The following is a 15991-nucleotide window of genomic DNA, read 5'->3' as shown; positions in this document are numbered from 1 at the left end:
CAGGAGTCGGCCAACCAGCACTTGCGAAATGCTTCTGCTTCGGGCACTGCCCGGCAAGAAAGACTGATGTAATGCCATCGGCTACATGTTTTATACCCCTGATGACCTGACATCATGGAAGAAGCGTCAGCATCTGACGCACAAATCCAAAGACTCTGGTATTCGGGCCGGCTGAGAGCTACCTGCGGGCAGATAACCCAAATGTGATGACTGCAACAGTGAAACACGAAGAATATCAGCAGGACCATCTTGGGCAAAAGGCTGGGACTTCTGGAAGAGCTGCTTACCTCTCCATCTGGTTGTGGAAAAAGTCCATTGAGAAGTTGAGAAGCAGACCCCTATGGCAGACATCTTGTCTTGCTTGCTCCTGGTCAGAATATCCTTAACGTTTGATCCAAATAAGATGGTTCCGCCAAATGGGGCATTTAATAGGAATACCTTAAAGCTTTCTGAAAGGTTAGAGAGGTGCATTCAGGCATAGCAGTGAACTGCTATGCCAGTGCCTGCAACCCTGGCAGTATCATCTGTTGCACTGGATGGCATATGTGCATGGATACATTTGAAACAGACAGTATGGTAGCCAACTGAACCTCTTTAGACCAACAGGTCTGGGCTGTCGTATGGGATGCTATAGACTTGGAAACCTAGTTAATTAAGACTCACTGTAGTCTTGTCATGTGTGCCATGTAGTTCAGTGCACGAACAGTAGGCTGAAGCACTGTCTGTGCTTCTCGAAAATTTTCAACCCTTTTCTACTATCAATAAATCAAGAAGACAGACAGATGCACTCTCCTCAGAGTTCCTTTCTGATAGCTGCAGCTACTACAATGGCACTGACCACAGGCCCCTTGCTCCAATGTGTCCTATTTGTGAAATTAAATCTTGTCCAGCTTTCTGAGAATCAGCTCCACCATGTACAGTTCTCTCCATGTCCTCCTAGATACTAAACAGACGAGTGACTCTATTGGGGGTACAAGCTAGGCCAAGGATGGGCTGGTACCAAAGGCCACCCCCCCTAAAAAAATCTCCTCAGATGAAGGGGCTTCAGTTGTCCAAACTCCCCTCTGCTTCAACTGTAGTAGATCACCAAAACAGGTGCCATCATGGGGAAAGATTGTGGAACCCTCCCCATCGTCGAGCTCTGTTGATGATTACTGATGAGAATTCAGGTATTTCCTCTTACTCTGGTGCTTCCTGTTGCTCTCTGGCGAATGGGACTCTGACTTACATACAGAAGCCATACGACAGCCCTGGCTCTGGGACTGCTCAAGGCCTCAAGGTGCAGACTGTCCCTGAACAAAATGATGGAAAAACAAGGTACCAGGGTAGACTACAGAACTGAGCTTGAGCAGAAATGAAGCACAATTCCCCAATTTCAGAACAAGATAGGATATTCACTATTACCTCAAATGCCAACAATGAAGCTGGACAACTAGGGAAAGACCTTATCTGATCAAATGATCTAGAATCACCCACACTAGCCAACAACCCGACCAGCTGTCCAAGGCCAAGGTCCCAAGGGGCAGGGGTTGCTCCTAAAGCCTCGTAGTCGATCCCAGCCCTGACCTCTCAGTTCCATGATGCAGACAGTTCCAAAATGGACAGAACTGAGTACTTCAAAGTGAAAGGCAGAGCTGAAGGCAGCCATGTTACTGGAGATAAGGGAATCATGCAAGGTGGTGTTGGATCCAAATTCACTGGGTTGGAAAGGCAAATCAACAGAAGAGAAACCAGAGGAGGGAAGGAAGGGCCAGCTCTCTCCATCCTTGGAGAAGCATGGGGAGAGAATGATCCCCAAGTCAATCTGTGACCGCAAGATGTTCCGCATCAGCTTGTCCAAATTTTCCTCTTAAAACTTTAGAAGGAGCTTGGACACCTTGATGCTGTCGAAGGCAGCTTAGGGGGCTAGTGCAAAATCTATCCAATTCTTGGGTCCTAAATGAAGGAGACTGGTGCCAAGAAGCTGATGGCGCTGGAGAAAACACTAATCAGGAGTAAAAGTCAGGGTAAGGCAACACTACCAAGCCAGATCTGCAGCCAGAAAAGGACTCACCCATCCGACTGTCTAATCTAATCAATTTCCAACATCAGTGCAGCAAAAGTCAGGGACTAGTACCAGAGTGATGCCGATACTGGATCCAAAGACCTGAGAAAACAAGAGGGCTTAGGTGGTCTTCTGTACCAGCTCATCAAAAGCTGACAAATCAGCTGACTTTTCTCTCAAATCTCTTATTTTTCTTTACATTAGTCATTTTCGTCAGTCTTGCTACTTTACCCTTGTCCCCATCTTTCTTGACTTTCTCAGGGACACAAATGAAAAAAAGCAAAAAGAAGCCTTTTCAAGTTAAGCTTGGCATGCCTGTCATTCAAGGCCCATGATCCAAAGGAGGCACAGAACTTGCAGTCCCGATTAAGATGAGGTGCCACTAAGGCAGTATACTTAGATAATGGGAGAGTTCTGCGGGGGTAACTTGTGTCCACAATCTATACACTTCTGAAAACATGATGTCTTCTCAGACATCCGGGAACAAACTCTTGTTGTTGTTGTGTCTTTCGGCTTATCCCGGCTAGGGATCGCCACAGCGGAACTCAAGTCCGCTAATGATTGACAGTGGATTTTTACGTGCAGAGTTACCAGCCCTGACGCACAACCTTCAACGAAGGCGCGCCCATTCACGCATGCCTCCACACAGAAGACGCTCTAGCTGAGAATCGAACAGGACAACGTCTTGTTGTGAGGCGACAACGCTACCACGGCACCACTACCGCGGATATCCGGGAACATACTCTACTCGACATTAATGACTAGTAACTTAAAGGGCAGGTCAAGACCTTTGAGAAACACCCACACAGACACACATATTATGTGTGCAAGTGCCATGAAAACAAGAAAAATAGGCAAGAAAGATTCCCATCTAATCTTCTCTACAAAGAAAGGGGAGAAGACTTAGAACTCAAATGAATAACCAAAGATAACAGCACAAAATGCTTCAATTCACTAAAAATCACTTATCTTAGTATAGCTCTAGAGACTATATCCTACAAGTGCAGCAAATGAGATTGGAGGAGATTAGATGGTGAAGGGCATTATGGGACAGTAATTTGTGCTTCAGAGCCAAGAGTCTAAAGTGCTGGCCTGTAACCCACAGGTTGAGGCAGATGGAGGAGATCAGATCCAGTGTTTCTGACAAAATTATCAGTATCTGGCATTATACCAAGTTTCCACCTATTACAGTCTGACCACTGCTTACAGAGTTGGATGAAATTAATGTCCAGAATATTTGTGTACCATCTTCCAGCTGCAACACATTTTTATTTCACAAGCTTAGGCAACTTTTCTGTTGCAGCACTGTGCTGGTGTCCAGAGCAGGACTGAAACGTAATGACATGATTAAGACACAGAATGGCATTAAGTATATTACTGGAATTTTGTGATTATTTTTACTGTAAACTGCCTCAGAGGAACTGTCATATGGCCTCATATATAAATAGAGAGTTTCAGATAGCATTTTGTTGCCATAATATTGCACTAGAGAGAGTTTCCATCTGAGGCTACGATCTTGGCTTGCAAAGGCAGGTGCCAGATGAAATTCAATACAGCATTTTTACCAACCTAAAAACATCACCCTTTTTTGTTTTTATTCACTATCTCATCTCATTTGCTCATCTGATCATCTCACAGGGTGTGACTCGGTGATCCTCAGATGGGATTAGAACTTTACAATTCATTCCCAATCTAGAATGCTTAATCACCTCATTCTTTCCCCTGGGACGTAAAAGCTAGGCATAATTGATGAGTGTATAGGTAAGCACAAATTTGTCCCAGGGGTTCCACCTGTGTCCCTCATTGAAACAGGCAGCAGGTACTGATTGGGGTTTCTTTTTTTAGAGATAAGCTCTTGGCTAGGCTTGTAAGGGCCCCAGAGCCAGTAGCCTAGTAATCTCCTATGATCCTATAGGCAGACCAGTTTTCCAATCCCATCCCTGTAGGAAGCTCGCAGACCCAGCAACTGCTGTTAGTCAGAGAATGACTGTCACACGTGTCTCAGGTTAAATAAAAGGCCTATACAGCACACACTTGCTAAGTTGCTTTCTAGGTAATCACCTACCCAATAGTAGGTGTTGCCAACAACAAGCTCCATTTTTATGCCAACTATGACAGAGGAGGGGAGATGTACAGATGCTTGCATATCTTATGACGGGTTCATATTACATTATCGAATTGTTAAAAGTTTGAACGTCATATGGTCAAACCCATATGATCGAACTTTTAACAGTTCGAAGAGCTAAAAAAAATATTAACAGAAAAAAAACCTACCTGAACATTTAAATCAGGGGGGCAAGCCCCCCTGCACCCCCCCACATGCCGGCTCTTTAAATATATCAACACCAAGATCGCACTACAGGGCAGGAAAGGGAAATCTTCCCATTCCGCAGTGTATGGATATCTCTGTTGAAACGTTCGAACTGTTAAAAGTTCAATCATATGGGTTCGACCATATGACGTTCGAACTTTTAATTCTATAAATGTAATACACCCTCACAACTTTTTAAACAGATTCAACAGCAAACACTTTTGTTGGCTGTAAGACTGAAGGATCAAATGATTAAAGCCAGGTTCAGCTAAAGTTTCAGGTTCAGAAGTTTTAGCTGAAAAAGATTCATTCTGCAAGTAAACTTGTACTCTGTCATTCTTATAAGAGAGTGTATAACAGAAAAACGTAGCATAAATGTAGATGGAATATGGATTGCTGCTAGTCAACTCATGCACTTACATTCCCATCCTGTGAAGAGAACACTTTCCATAGAAACACGTATAAAACCTATGCTTCATTAAACAAAGGCTACCACCAAAATATACAGCAAACTGCAACAATTTCAAAAATACCAGCAATATATACAGGTTACCAAGCAAATAAATGAATTGCATACTTTAGAAAGTTTCAGGAAATGCTTCAATAAGTGCATAATCAGAGACATGAAACTGTAACAGCTGAATAACAGAGAAAATCACTCACAAATAGAAGACATAAAAGACTACACATATGCTGATACAATTAACACAAATCAAGACATTAATGATAAATTAAGACACTAGGCCCAAAAAGAAAGACCGTGATGTTGCCAGGGAAGTTTCTGAAAACAGCTGAACAAAGTAACCAAAGCAGTAAACAGCATTGTATTGTACTAGTATAAAAATACCAAAAATAATTCTCATTACCATTTGGCAAGCTATTTTCTGAAAAAATACACTATAACCATCCAGCACTCATCTCGGTTCTTTGCATGGCCATAAGCTCTGAAGAAGAACAGCAGTGCAGTGTATTATGTGACAGCACCCTTGGCAGTCCATTGTAATAATAACACCAGTCATACAGTTTTACCCATAATGAACCTACTCTTACCACAACTACAAATACATAACTTTTGCAAGGGTTTCACACTTCTCCTTACAAGCATTAACATGGTGACACCACCCCAAACTCTAAATTTTCCGTCTCAGAGATCACACACTCAAAGAAAAGAGAAAATAAAAAAACTATATATATATATATATGTATATATATATATATATATATCAATCACCTTATCTGCAAGATGCATGACCTCGAAGAACTTGTTCCACTACACGCAACAAAACCATACACAATGCAAGATATCCACAACCTGTTAGAGTGATCACGCTGCTAAGATCATCTGTGCATCATCAACACGCTAAGCAATAATACAAAGGGGAAACTTAAACATACCCAAATGTCAGTCTGCTTTCTTTTTTGAGACAGAGCTGTCTAGTAAACACTAACAATTAGCCCAGTCCAGTTTCAACACTCCCAAAATCATCACCTTTTCCTTTTTTCTTAGAAGAGCAATTTCATGTTCATGACACAGATTATTTGCATTATTTTGGTTTATACATTCACTATTTAACTACATTTGAAGCAAAGAATGCAGAAGTTTGCACCTTTCACACCGCTTAAACTCCAAGACTGCAATATTATGGGTTGGGGCACTATTCAGCTTGTAGCAGCATACTGCAAAACTGGACTTGCAGTTCTTGCATGCCTAGCAGGTAAACAATGAATTTACATACAGGAAGTAACATGCACACAGGTAGACAATGAATTTACATACAGGAAGTAACATGCACAGCTCACTTTTCTACAAGTTAAACATACCAGTAGTTATATTAGCTTTTATCTATATTAACCTGTGAGTTTCACTTTGTCACAGCTGTTTTTTTGCATCTGTCAATTTAAGATTTAGTACCTTCTGTACCACTATATTTGGTATTTAGCATCCGACACTATGAAGTTCAAGCTTATGCTTATGTGCATCACTGTTATGACACCCTTTGCACCTACATCAGGGTCGTCTCTCAGCAATTTGGGTGGTTTCAGCTGGGTCACATGTCATCAAGGATGCGACAGAATAGATAATTTCTTCTGATATGCATCTATGAACTCTCATTATCAAAACCTCTCCCACTTCTCAGGTATACTGCTATGATGGCTTAGTGGTTAACTACTGTGACTGTACTCTACAGGGTCCTAGGTTCGAGCCTTGCAGAGGCTGTTTATTTGAGACCAGATTTCGAAGCGGTTAAAGTATTTGCCTCCCATGCACAAGGTTCGATACTGACCTCCAGCCAATGCATTATCTCCGGCCTTTGCATCATCTACTTGTGCTTTTGTGGGGATCTTTCCCCAAAATCATGCTGTGAACCTCTGAATACTGTTGTTCTGCATAACATGCATTTCCTTCTCTCTCACAAACTCGTACAATTCTCAATCAAGTCAATGTCCACAAACTTTTGTTTTGCTATTGTCTTGAAAAATGTCCTTCCTATAAATGTTCCAAGCCTCTCTCACAAGATAAAATTCCCTTTTCTGTCTGTCACACCTAATACTACTTCCATTTCTGTCTATATACAAGTAATGTATTCTACTAATTTTCAAAATGTGTTTACAATGAGGGGAATCATGCATTTTTATAATTATACCATTTCTCTATCCTCAACCCCCTTTTCCCATTTTTGCACATGGGGTCGGGGTGTCACTTCAGCAGTGACAATCATCTTGAGCCAAGGTTTACACTGCCGGGTGGCGAGCCCTGCTACTGTAGTTCATTTGTACCACTCGCACATACACTCTCACCTACGGCCAGTTTAGAGTGTCTAATCCACCTACTGAATGTCTTTGTAATGTGGGAGGAAACTGGAGCACCCACAGGAAACACACATGAGCACAGGGAGGACATGTAGACTCCACACAGATGGTACCCCAGCCGAGAATCGAAACGGAGCACCTCCTGCTGTGAGGTGACAACGCTAACCGCTGCACATGTATCAATATTTAGAAAGTCCTTGCTAGCTCACTAATAAACTTGAAGTACTTGTTATTCTGTGAATGTTGTGCCAAAATAAGATGCAAGTACTGTTCAAATTTCCAAAATTATGAATTTTGAAGTATCCAGAATGGGTTTTGACAGTGTTTAGTGAACATGGTACAGTTTCAGTAATGAGACCCACCTTAGAAAAATGCATGTGAACCACCTATGCACTGCAATGTTCTAAGCAAATGGCAGAAATCACATAAGTGAAGTCAAACAAATGTCCTGGCTTTGTTTGGGGTAGAAACACTTTGTATCAGAGCACCTTGTAAAACACAATTCAACTTTAATACATTTGATCACTTACCCATCCGTTAGGATAGCATACTTGTAGGTGGTTCCCAAATCTTTGCTCTTCATCCAGTCAATAACATTCTGCAGCACCTGAGGAAATGTGTCAGCTTTGTCAACAATGTCCTATCAAAAAAACAAAATAAATCAGAGCAAAGACTGCTTACAGTCTCTTAAAGGGATGGTTGAGGGGTACATAAAAATGCAGTGTGTTCACAAACTAGTCGTTCTCTGCCTCCTCTGTACTCTACAGTATGTAGGTTCTACAAGTATCAGATACACATCTGAAATTACAGATTTGCTTCAATTTTACTGTTATCTCTTCTACAATGAGTAGCTCTGAGGACGAGCTACCCCCTCAGATTTTTTTTTTCATTAAACCCACCAACATTTGGGGAGCTGCATGGTTTGTCTATTTTTCATCAAGTTTAACATTCTCAAAGATGAAAGAAGAGTTGATTTAAGTCATGCTGGAAGTACGATGCCTTGAATAGACTACCTGAAGAGTAGCAATAGAATAAATCTTCCTGATGTGTAGAATTTTCACCTTGCTAAAGAGTTACAAACACTTGCTGTAGATGTCAGAAGCAGTAGTCAAAAATCCCAGTGATTTGACTACTGTGAGGATAATAGCACGAATTTTAAAAGATAACACCTTAAATACAACTACTACAATTCTCCTCCCTAAAATGATCCTTTCACTGTCATGTACAAAATAAACCATTACCTGGCAATTTTTTCCCTTTTGTTGCAGCTCTATACTACTCATAAGCTATTTAGCTTCTTCACTGCACAACAGGAATGAAAGATAGCAAATATGTTCTTACAGCATTACCTGACATATGACATGGACCCTCCTTAAGTGGTCAAAGGCTAGATAATCCCTTTTCCAACAATTAGAGCTCCCCATCATTTTTGGGAGTTCCCATACCTGGGGATGACGGTGCATATTAAGAAGCATGTCATTTCACATGACTGCTCATCTTCTTGAGCTGTCAGTTTGCCCCTGTCCCTGTGCTCCCAACAACTGCCTTTCTGCAAATCAAGAAATCAGAATGAGGATCTGAATCCCTATCATAACAAAATGATACACAAGTTCATACTTTGCTTGACTTACGACCTACCCTACACTGGAGGTGGCTAGGGGCACTGGTCTCCTCTGATCCATCAAGAAGGATCCTCTTTCAACAGTAAATGACATGGTAAGAGTGCAGCTGTGCAAGTATACTCACCACAACTGCAGATTTTAACAGTCACTGCTATAGTGCAATTCACCAGTCTTTAGAATTAGTCACATGTGGACCATTCACTTTCCAGAATGAGTTTGTGAAGTTCCGCAGCACAAGGCTAAACTCCTCTTCTAGCCATGGATATCAGCTGAAGTACAGGTAAAAGAGAGGAGATCAGCCTGTACAGTTTTTAGCTCCGTGTCCACGGGACAGTTACCAGCAAGTATTCACTGTCATGAGGCAAACAAAAGCATCCCTTTTCCTGGCCTGTAAAACCCTAGGGGACAGATATATTTTCCCCCCTTAACAGGCACATTCAAAGTGGGCCACCTAAGATACTGATGAAGACCCACTGAAGACAAATAATTAATAGCCTTACTGCTTGTTCTGAATGTCTAGCCTTTCCAGCATCATGTCTTCACATGGCAGAGGACAGCACACAGCTGGCAAAAGAAAAAGACAGAAGGGTGGGAGTCTATGCTTCTATGCTGTTGCAATGACTCTGCTTGGACACTTACAGCTATGGTGCTAACACTCACAGAACTTTACTATGTTCATCCTATGAGTCATTGGTGCAGTAAAACTAAACATCCATGGGAATAGTATTAAAACAATAGCTGCTTACAAGGGAAGGAGCAGATTAAAGCATCCATTGCAGAAGGACTGTAGCAAAGCCTATCTTGCAACGTAACTGAAGATCCAGTTGGTCATACCTGGAAGAGATGTGCACTGTAGTTTAGGAGGTTGCCTCAAAGATACTCTTCAGTTCATAACATTATTAAAAAGTGTTGTGTTGTCATGGTTGCTGCTACTCTGGCTGAGTGGCCTCTGCCCAGCCCCTCCAAGAGTTTTACATTACTCTCACAGCAAAAGGCGATGCAGTTTGTTAGTCTAACTGAACAGTAACTAAATGTCTATTTACCTCCTCTACAACAAGCAAAGTGTTGTTTCACTACCTAAACTCCTCAGTTCTTCCAAATAATGCATAATCTGCCTGTGAATATCTAGAACTGTAAGATCCTTTTACACTTGTTTAGTGCATTAGGATAGAAGACTGAAAGCTGGGTAATCTGATTAAGTGCCAGTTTGAATATCACCTTAAGAATGACAGAAAAGGTTAGTTCTGAGGGTTATTCCACCTTTGTGAAAAACTACGTATGGCTCTTTACACACCACAGCATGAAGCGTAGAGCTCTTCCACGGTATGGCAATAGCAAACAAAAGAAAGGTCTTCCATCACAAGGACTTAAAACTACCATGGAAATGGGCTCAAGAGAAGAGTGGAAGAGTTAACTTTCCAGCATGAAATTATGGTTCTAAGGTGAAGAGCTTGCTTCCAATGTAGATGTAAGAACTGGACTAAGCAGACTCACCTCAGTTTGGGCTAAGAAGGGAGGGTCCATGGGGGAAAGTTTCAATGGTATAAGGATACACTTTAAATGAAGTACAGGAAAGGTTATTACTAAAAAGCTGTGACAGATACTTTACAACTTCTGGATCCAAGATCCTCGGTAGGAAGGATACACCTTGGTGTACATGACAAAAAGAAAGAACATTTTCTAGTGTTAGTTCTTCTTGTCTTTTGCAGGATCATCCTTAAAAAGAGAAACAAGTGGAGACCATCAATGCTACTAGATTTAGGATCTTGAGACTTGGGCACACCAGTGTGTGGGAGGTCCTTCGCTGGTTAGTAGGACTAGTAGTAGACTATGGGTACCACAGTTCTGTCCCATACCTTCTCAACTTTTCAACACTTTGGTAATCAGGGGATGGATAGGAAGCAATATAGAGAACCCCTCTTCCAGGTGATAGAGATCACATTTACTATTCATGTTTCTTTTCATTAAATGAAACAGCACTTGGTGAGTTCTCCTATAAGGAAAAAACAAATCCATCGTTTCTTCTATGTAAACAAGGCCTGGAAAACCATGGGAAGCAGTTTCCCCTCTCAAATTCAAGCCTTGGATCTGTTCACTAAGCTTACTATTGTGTTTAGGTGTATAGGTATACAAGACAACTAAAGATAAAGGTCATGACAGGTTATGTCCCAAGCAATCGCATCGGAACCCCCAAACTGGTACAAGTGGTTCTCATCTTGTTTGTTAACTGTTAGATCACCCCAGCATTACCTGTGATTACTTTCAGGACTCCTGACTGCTAAATAATTCAGAAAGCCCTTAGGGCTAGAATGAAGACAAATATTTCTTTTAGGATTAAAATCCCTTCAGATTATGGGAGGACACCAGCTGCTTTGGACCTTGAAGTCTGAGGGCAACCCAAGCATGCCAGAGCTGCACAGAGCTTAATGATGGAATCAAGGCCCATGGGTTGTAATGAAGAGAATGTGCGGAAATCCTATGGTGCTAACTATTTATTCACTAGGTCAGATCTAATGGTTTGGGACTGAAAGGCCACTTTTGCTGAAAAAGACCCAAATGCATGCTGGAATATATTTTACAACAAATGGAAAGTCTGATTTGTAAACATGTACCAAAGTAAGAGACCATAAGCTAGGGGAATTATGTGCCCCTGGTGGAACAGATGCTTGATGAAATATGCCAGAAGAAAGAAGACTGTTGGGTGAATACTAAGATTCCCCAAATTACTACAAAATATCAAAGATATAATCACTTTTCAGAAGGAATACAAGGGATTGGTCAAGTACATACCTTTCAGCTCTTGAGAATTTCACAGTCTGTATGGATTTTTGTCTTATTTTTGGTCCGTTCCTTCATAGTATGTGTAGTCTGGCAAATTATTAAAGACTGAACTCAGCAAATTATGAAATATTTGAGAATTTCAGAGTTTAGATACTTCAGAAAATGCATGCTAATGCAAAAAACTGTTTTTCTTTCAACTTTTTAGTTTATAAGAGCAAGAAATAAGTCCCCAATTTTGGGCTTTTACACCCACCCTAATTTTTGGATTTGTCCAGAATGCTTGCACCAAGAGATTGAGAGGTATTTTTAGTACATACAAAAGGACATGCGCATTACATTTAGCTAAAGATTCGATGGATAAAAGACAAAAACTTTCCATAAACAGATAAGTTATGGTAATGACAGCACAACCAAACTAGTATTTAAACAGGGTGATGTCCTGATTTTAGACGAGCAAAAAGTAGCCAGTATTTGGCTAACGTACTTTCTAAAAATGTTACAGCGGTTGGGCAACATAAGGTATTTTTTTTTCAATTTGTCTTACCAAAACATTACAAAATTCAGATTGAGTGGAGGACCCATAAATAAAGTTAAGAATCCTACTAACACTGGGTCCTACAGATTAAATGGGTATTTTTTTTTTTTTTTGCACATAAAAGTAAGGACCGTGTTATAGGACCATGTTATCCCCTGCATTATTTATTTAACAAGAATATAACTAAAAGTCATGCAACTTTAATTTGGAAGACAAAGGGGGACACGCACATTCCAGAAAATTAAAGATCAATAAGCTTGGCTTATACTCTAGGGAAACACGTTGAGGTAGATAAGTGCCCTGTTGAGGATATTTCACAACATGGTTTTATTTACAGAAGATAGTCCATTAAAATTTGACCAACTTGTATTCAAATATCATTGAAGCAATGGACAGTGGTCTATTAGTGGATGTACTGTTTTTGGATGTGAGTAAAGCTTTTGATACAGTCCCACATGACCCAGTTGTTAAAACGCTGCAAGTTTAGGACATAAATTCATGTGACATCTAACGGATTACTGAATGGTTAACATCAAAATAGTCAAGTGTGAAAAAAGATGCTTTGAGGTTCACCGAGGAGTATCCTAGGGATCTGTGATATTTTTAGCTTGATGTAATTATGTCCACTATGCCTAGTGATAAGGAGCTTTGGGTATCCAAGTTTGCAAATGATTCAAAGCTAGCTGGGATCATTACATTCCTAAGACACCAAGAAAAAAAGATGTTTTTTCACACTAAAATATCTCTGAACTAATGAACATCAAGTTGGATACACCTGTAAGAACTGTAAAAATCAGGCACAAGAAACCTTATGTTTTGAAACATGAAATTAGTGGGTGTTATTAATTATAATGAGATAAGATATATAAACTCTGTCTAACAATCCAGATGCTTCTACTCATTTTTTTTTAACCAAAAACATACCCGTGCCCAGTTGGCAAATGAAACCAACTATTGGCGTAATGTTTAACATGTTCACCTCCTATGCGTAAGGTACAAAGTTCAATCCTGACCTCTAACCAATGCCTGTTTAGAGTTTGCATGTTCTCTCTGTGTCTCTATAGGGTTTCTCCCACTCCCATATATACATGTTGAGTGTTTCTGTCTCAAACTAATTTAAGAATGGAGCTGTGAGCAGCAGTAGCACCAATGCTAGATGGCACCCTATGGGGGAAAGTTGTATAGACAAACCACTTTGGCTATCTACTATGACCCTCAGTATCTTACAAATATGAAAACATGGATCACAGGCCTCGCGCAATTGCAGGACTGACCCTCAGTATCTTAAAAATATGAAAACACGGATCACAGGCCTCGCGCATTTGCAGGACTAGCCATTCAACAGCGTAAAACTATGTCTCTAGGTGATCTGGTCGTGTTGATCTAATATCTCCAAAATGGGCATAGCTATTTGTCAGTGATAACTAGGTTGAGGACCCAGCCTACTAAAACCTACGCCAGGACCCATGCTAACAGTGGAAAGGATGCATGTGCCCCTAGTGGCCAGTGAATGCCAGCCATAAAGCCCAGCAGCCCTGAGTCAATAAGTTATTAGCTGTCTGAACTCCAGTTGCTCAGCTTGAGTTATCCGGAATAGCTCTATTGATCAAAAGCTGGACATAAACCAGTCAACCTGCCAAACATGGACTAAGAACAGTCACACTCAATGGTTCACTGACAGGACAAGACTTTGAAGTGGATGATGTGATGGTAAGGAGAAGGCTGGACATTCTTTGTATGCAGGAGACAACAGTAGTAGAGCACTGCAGCAAAGCCACTTGGTTTGGGATCCAGAGGTTAATACTCAGGAGAAGGACAAACTAGAAATGGTGTGGGAATTGTGGTGAGGGAGAGGCTTCACAAGACCGTGAGGGATGTCATCAGAAGTAGTAACAGACTCATGACAATCTGACTCCCATGTAATGATAGAGCAGTATTCATAGTCTCAGCCTATGCCCCATGCCAGGGTTGTGATAGTGAGGAACAGAGTACATTCAGACAGCAGTTGCAGGACCTACTAGATAAAGCAGGACAATGGGAATTGCTGTTGATAATGGGTGACTTGAAAGCATATATTGGGACAGACAGAACAAGATAGGAGGACTGCCAGGGTCACATGGGTGGGGCAAACAGGAATAAAGGAGGTGAAGCCATTCTAGTTGACCTACAGCACAAATCACTGGTTGCCACACTCAGCTACAAGCAGTGGTCATTGAAAGGCTTCAACATCAACAGAGACAAGGCTGGAGAGCTGGAAGTTGATTGAAGAGAAAGCACAACAGTTCAAGGAATTACTCGTGGTTCTAGCACCTCAAGAAAAGGAGGAAATAGGTGGAGTTTAAGAACGATGGCAGTGCCTCAAAACAGTATGCGTGAGGATTACAGAACAGATATACAGATGAGCTAGGTATGGAAATAAGGTACATAAGGAAAGTTGGTGGTGGAATGCAGAAGTCCAGGAAGTCATCAAAATAAATACAAGAAAAAGTGGGAGATAGAAAAGACAGAACAGGCTAGGAAGGCATACTGGTTAGCTAACAGACGCTGAGAGAAGAGTTGCATTAACAAAAAGCAAGGCATCAGAGGCACTCTATCAACTTCTAGAAAGTAACTCAATAGATGGCGCAAAGAAACTATCGGGCTGTAAGGAAAACACAGAAAGATAAAAAGACAATCAGACATCCTTCATAAGTGACGAGAGCAAAAACCTGCTCACCACTCCACAGGATATTAAAGGCAGATGAAAGGAGAACTTTCAGCCGCCTCTGAATAAAGAGAACTCCACTGAAGCTGTACTGCCACAGACACAGCCTACGGTGGAGAAGAGGAGTTAACCCTAGAAGTAAGAACAGCACTAAGTAAAATGAAGTAAGGGAAAGCAGCATGCTCGTATGAGGTCACAGCAGATATGATCAGGATGTGAGGAGAAGTAGGGGGAAAATGGCTCCTGAGGATACTCATAGCAGTATGGAGAGAAAGACGCATCTCAAATGACTTAAGAATAATCAAAAAGAGTGTCAGTGTTCAAAAACAAATAGGACATTCACAACTGTGGGCAGTATAGAAGTATCAAAGTCCTGTCACAGTGCATGGAAGTTCTGGTGAGGGTGACTGATAAAAGAATAGTACTAGAAAGTAAGATGGGAAATTAGCAGTTTGGATTCAGATCAGGATGGACCACAAACAGACCCAATGTTTGCAGTGAGACAGATACTTGAGAAGAACCTAGAAATGAGGAAACAGGCCAACTGGGCATTCCTACACTTGGATAAAGCATATGACAAGGTCCCAAGAAAGCGGATTTGGGCAGTCTGGTGGTTTGGAGTCCCAGAACACTGGTAGAATTAGTGCAAGCTATGTACAAGGACCCAATGACTTGAGTACAAAAAGTGTTTGGTCTTACAAAGAGGTCCCCAATGGGTGTGGGTGCGCATCAGGGTCCAGCTCCGGGCACACCACTGTTCATACTGGTGATGGACTACATTAGCAAACAGGTCAGAGGGGACAGGTCAGCAAAGTTGCTGTATGCAGATGATGTGGCATTACAGGCAGACTCTGAGCAAGAACTTCAGCAAAGGGGAGGGGATAGGCATGCAAAACTGAAGGCACAGGGGATGAAACAAGTACAGCTAAGACCGTTGTAATGGCAGCAAATGGTGAAAATCAGCAGAGGCTAATTAATTAAAATAGAAGAAAAAATACTGGAACAGGTTAATAGCTTCAAATATCTGGGAGGAATGGTTGAGAAGAAAGGAAGCCTGAATGAGGAGGTCAAAGCCAGAATCAGAAGTGCTGCAGTCAACTGGCACAGTGTGGCAGGGGTAGTGTATGACAGAAGAATGCCAAGGAAGCAGAAAAGTAAAATGAACAATACAGTAGTGCAACCA

General features: G+C 41.3%; 1 protein-coding gene across 1 annotated transcript in view; it reads right to left on the bottom strand.

Annotated features, from left to right (window-relative positions):
- Window positions 1-15991, bottom strand: part of ERI1 (exoribonuclease 1) — a 179252-nt gene that overhangs the window by 118479 nt on the left and 44782 nt on the right. The window contains exon 5 of the mRNA XM_044060940.1: window positions 7697-7806. Within this exon, the coding sequence (XP_043916875.1) occupies window positions 7697-7806 (110 nt within the window). The remainder of the gene's footprint in view (window positions 1-7696; window positions 7807-15991) is intronic.

This window comes from Protopterus annectens, chromosome 2.part0, assembly GCF_019279795.1.
Source record: "Protopterus annectens isolate FY-2018-M chromosome 2.part0, PAN1.0, whole genome shotgun sequence".
In the NCBI taxonomy this organism is placed as follows: Eukaryota; Metazoa; Chordata; order Ceratodontiformes; family Protopteridae; genus Protopterus; species Protopterus annectens.
This window is presented reverse-complemented; position numbering and strand designations above follow the sequence as displayed.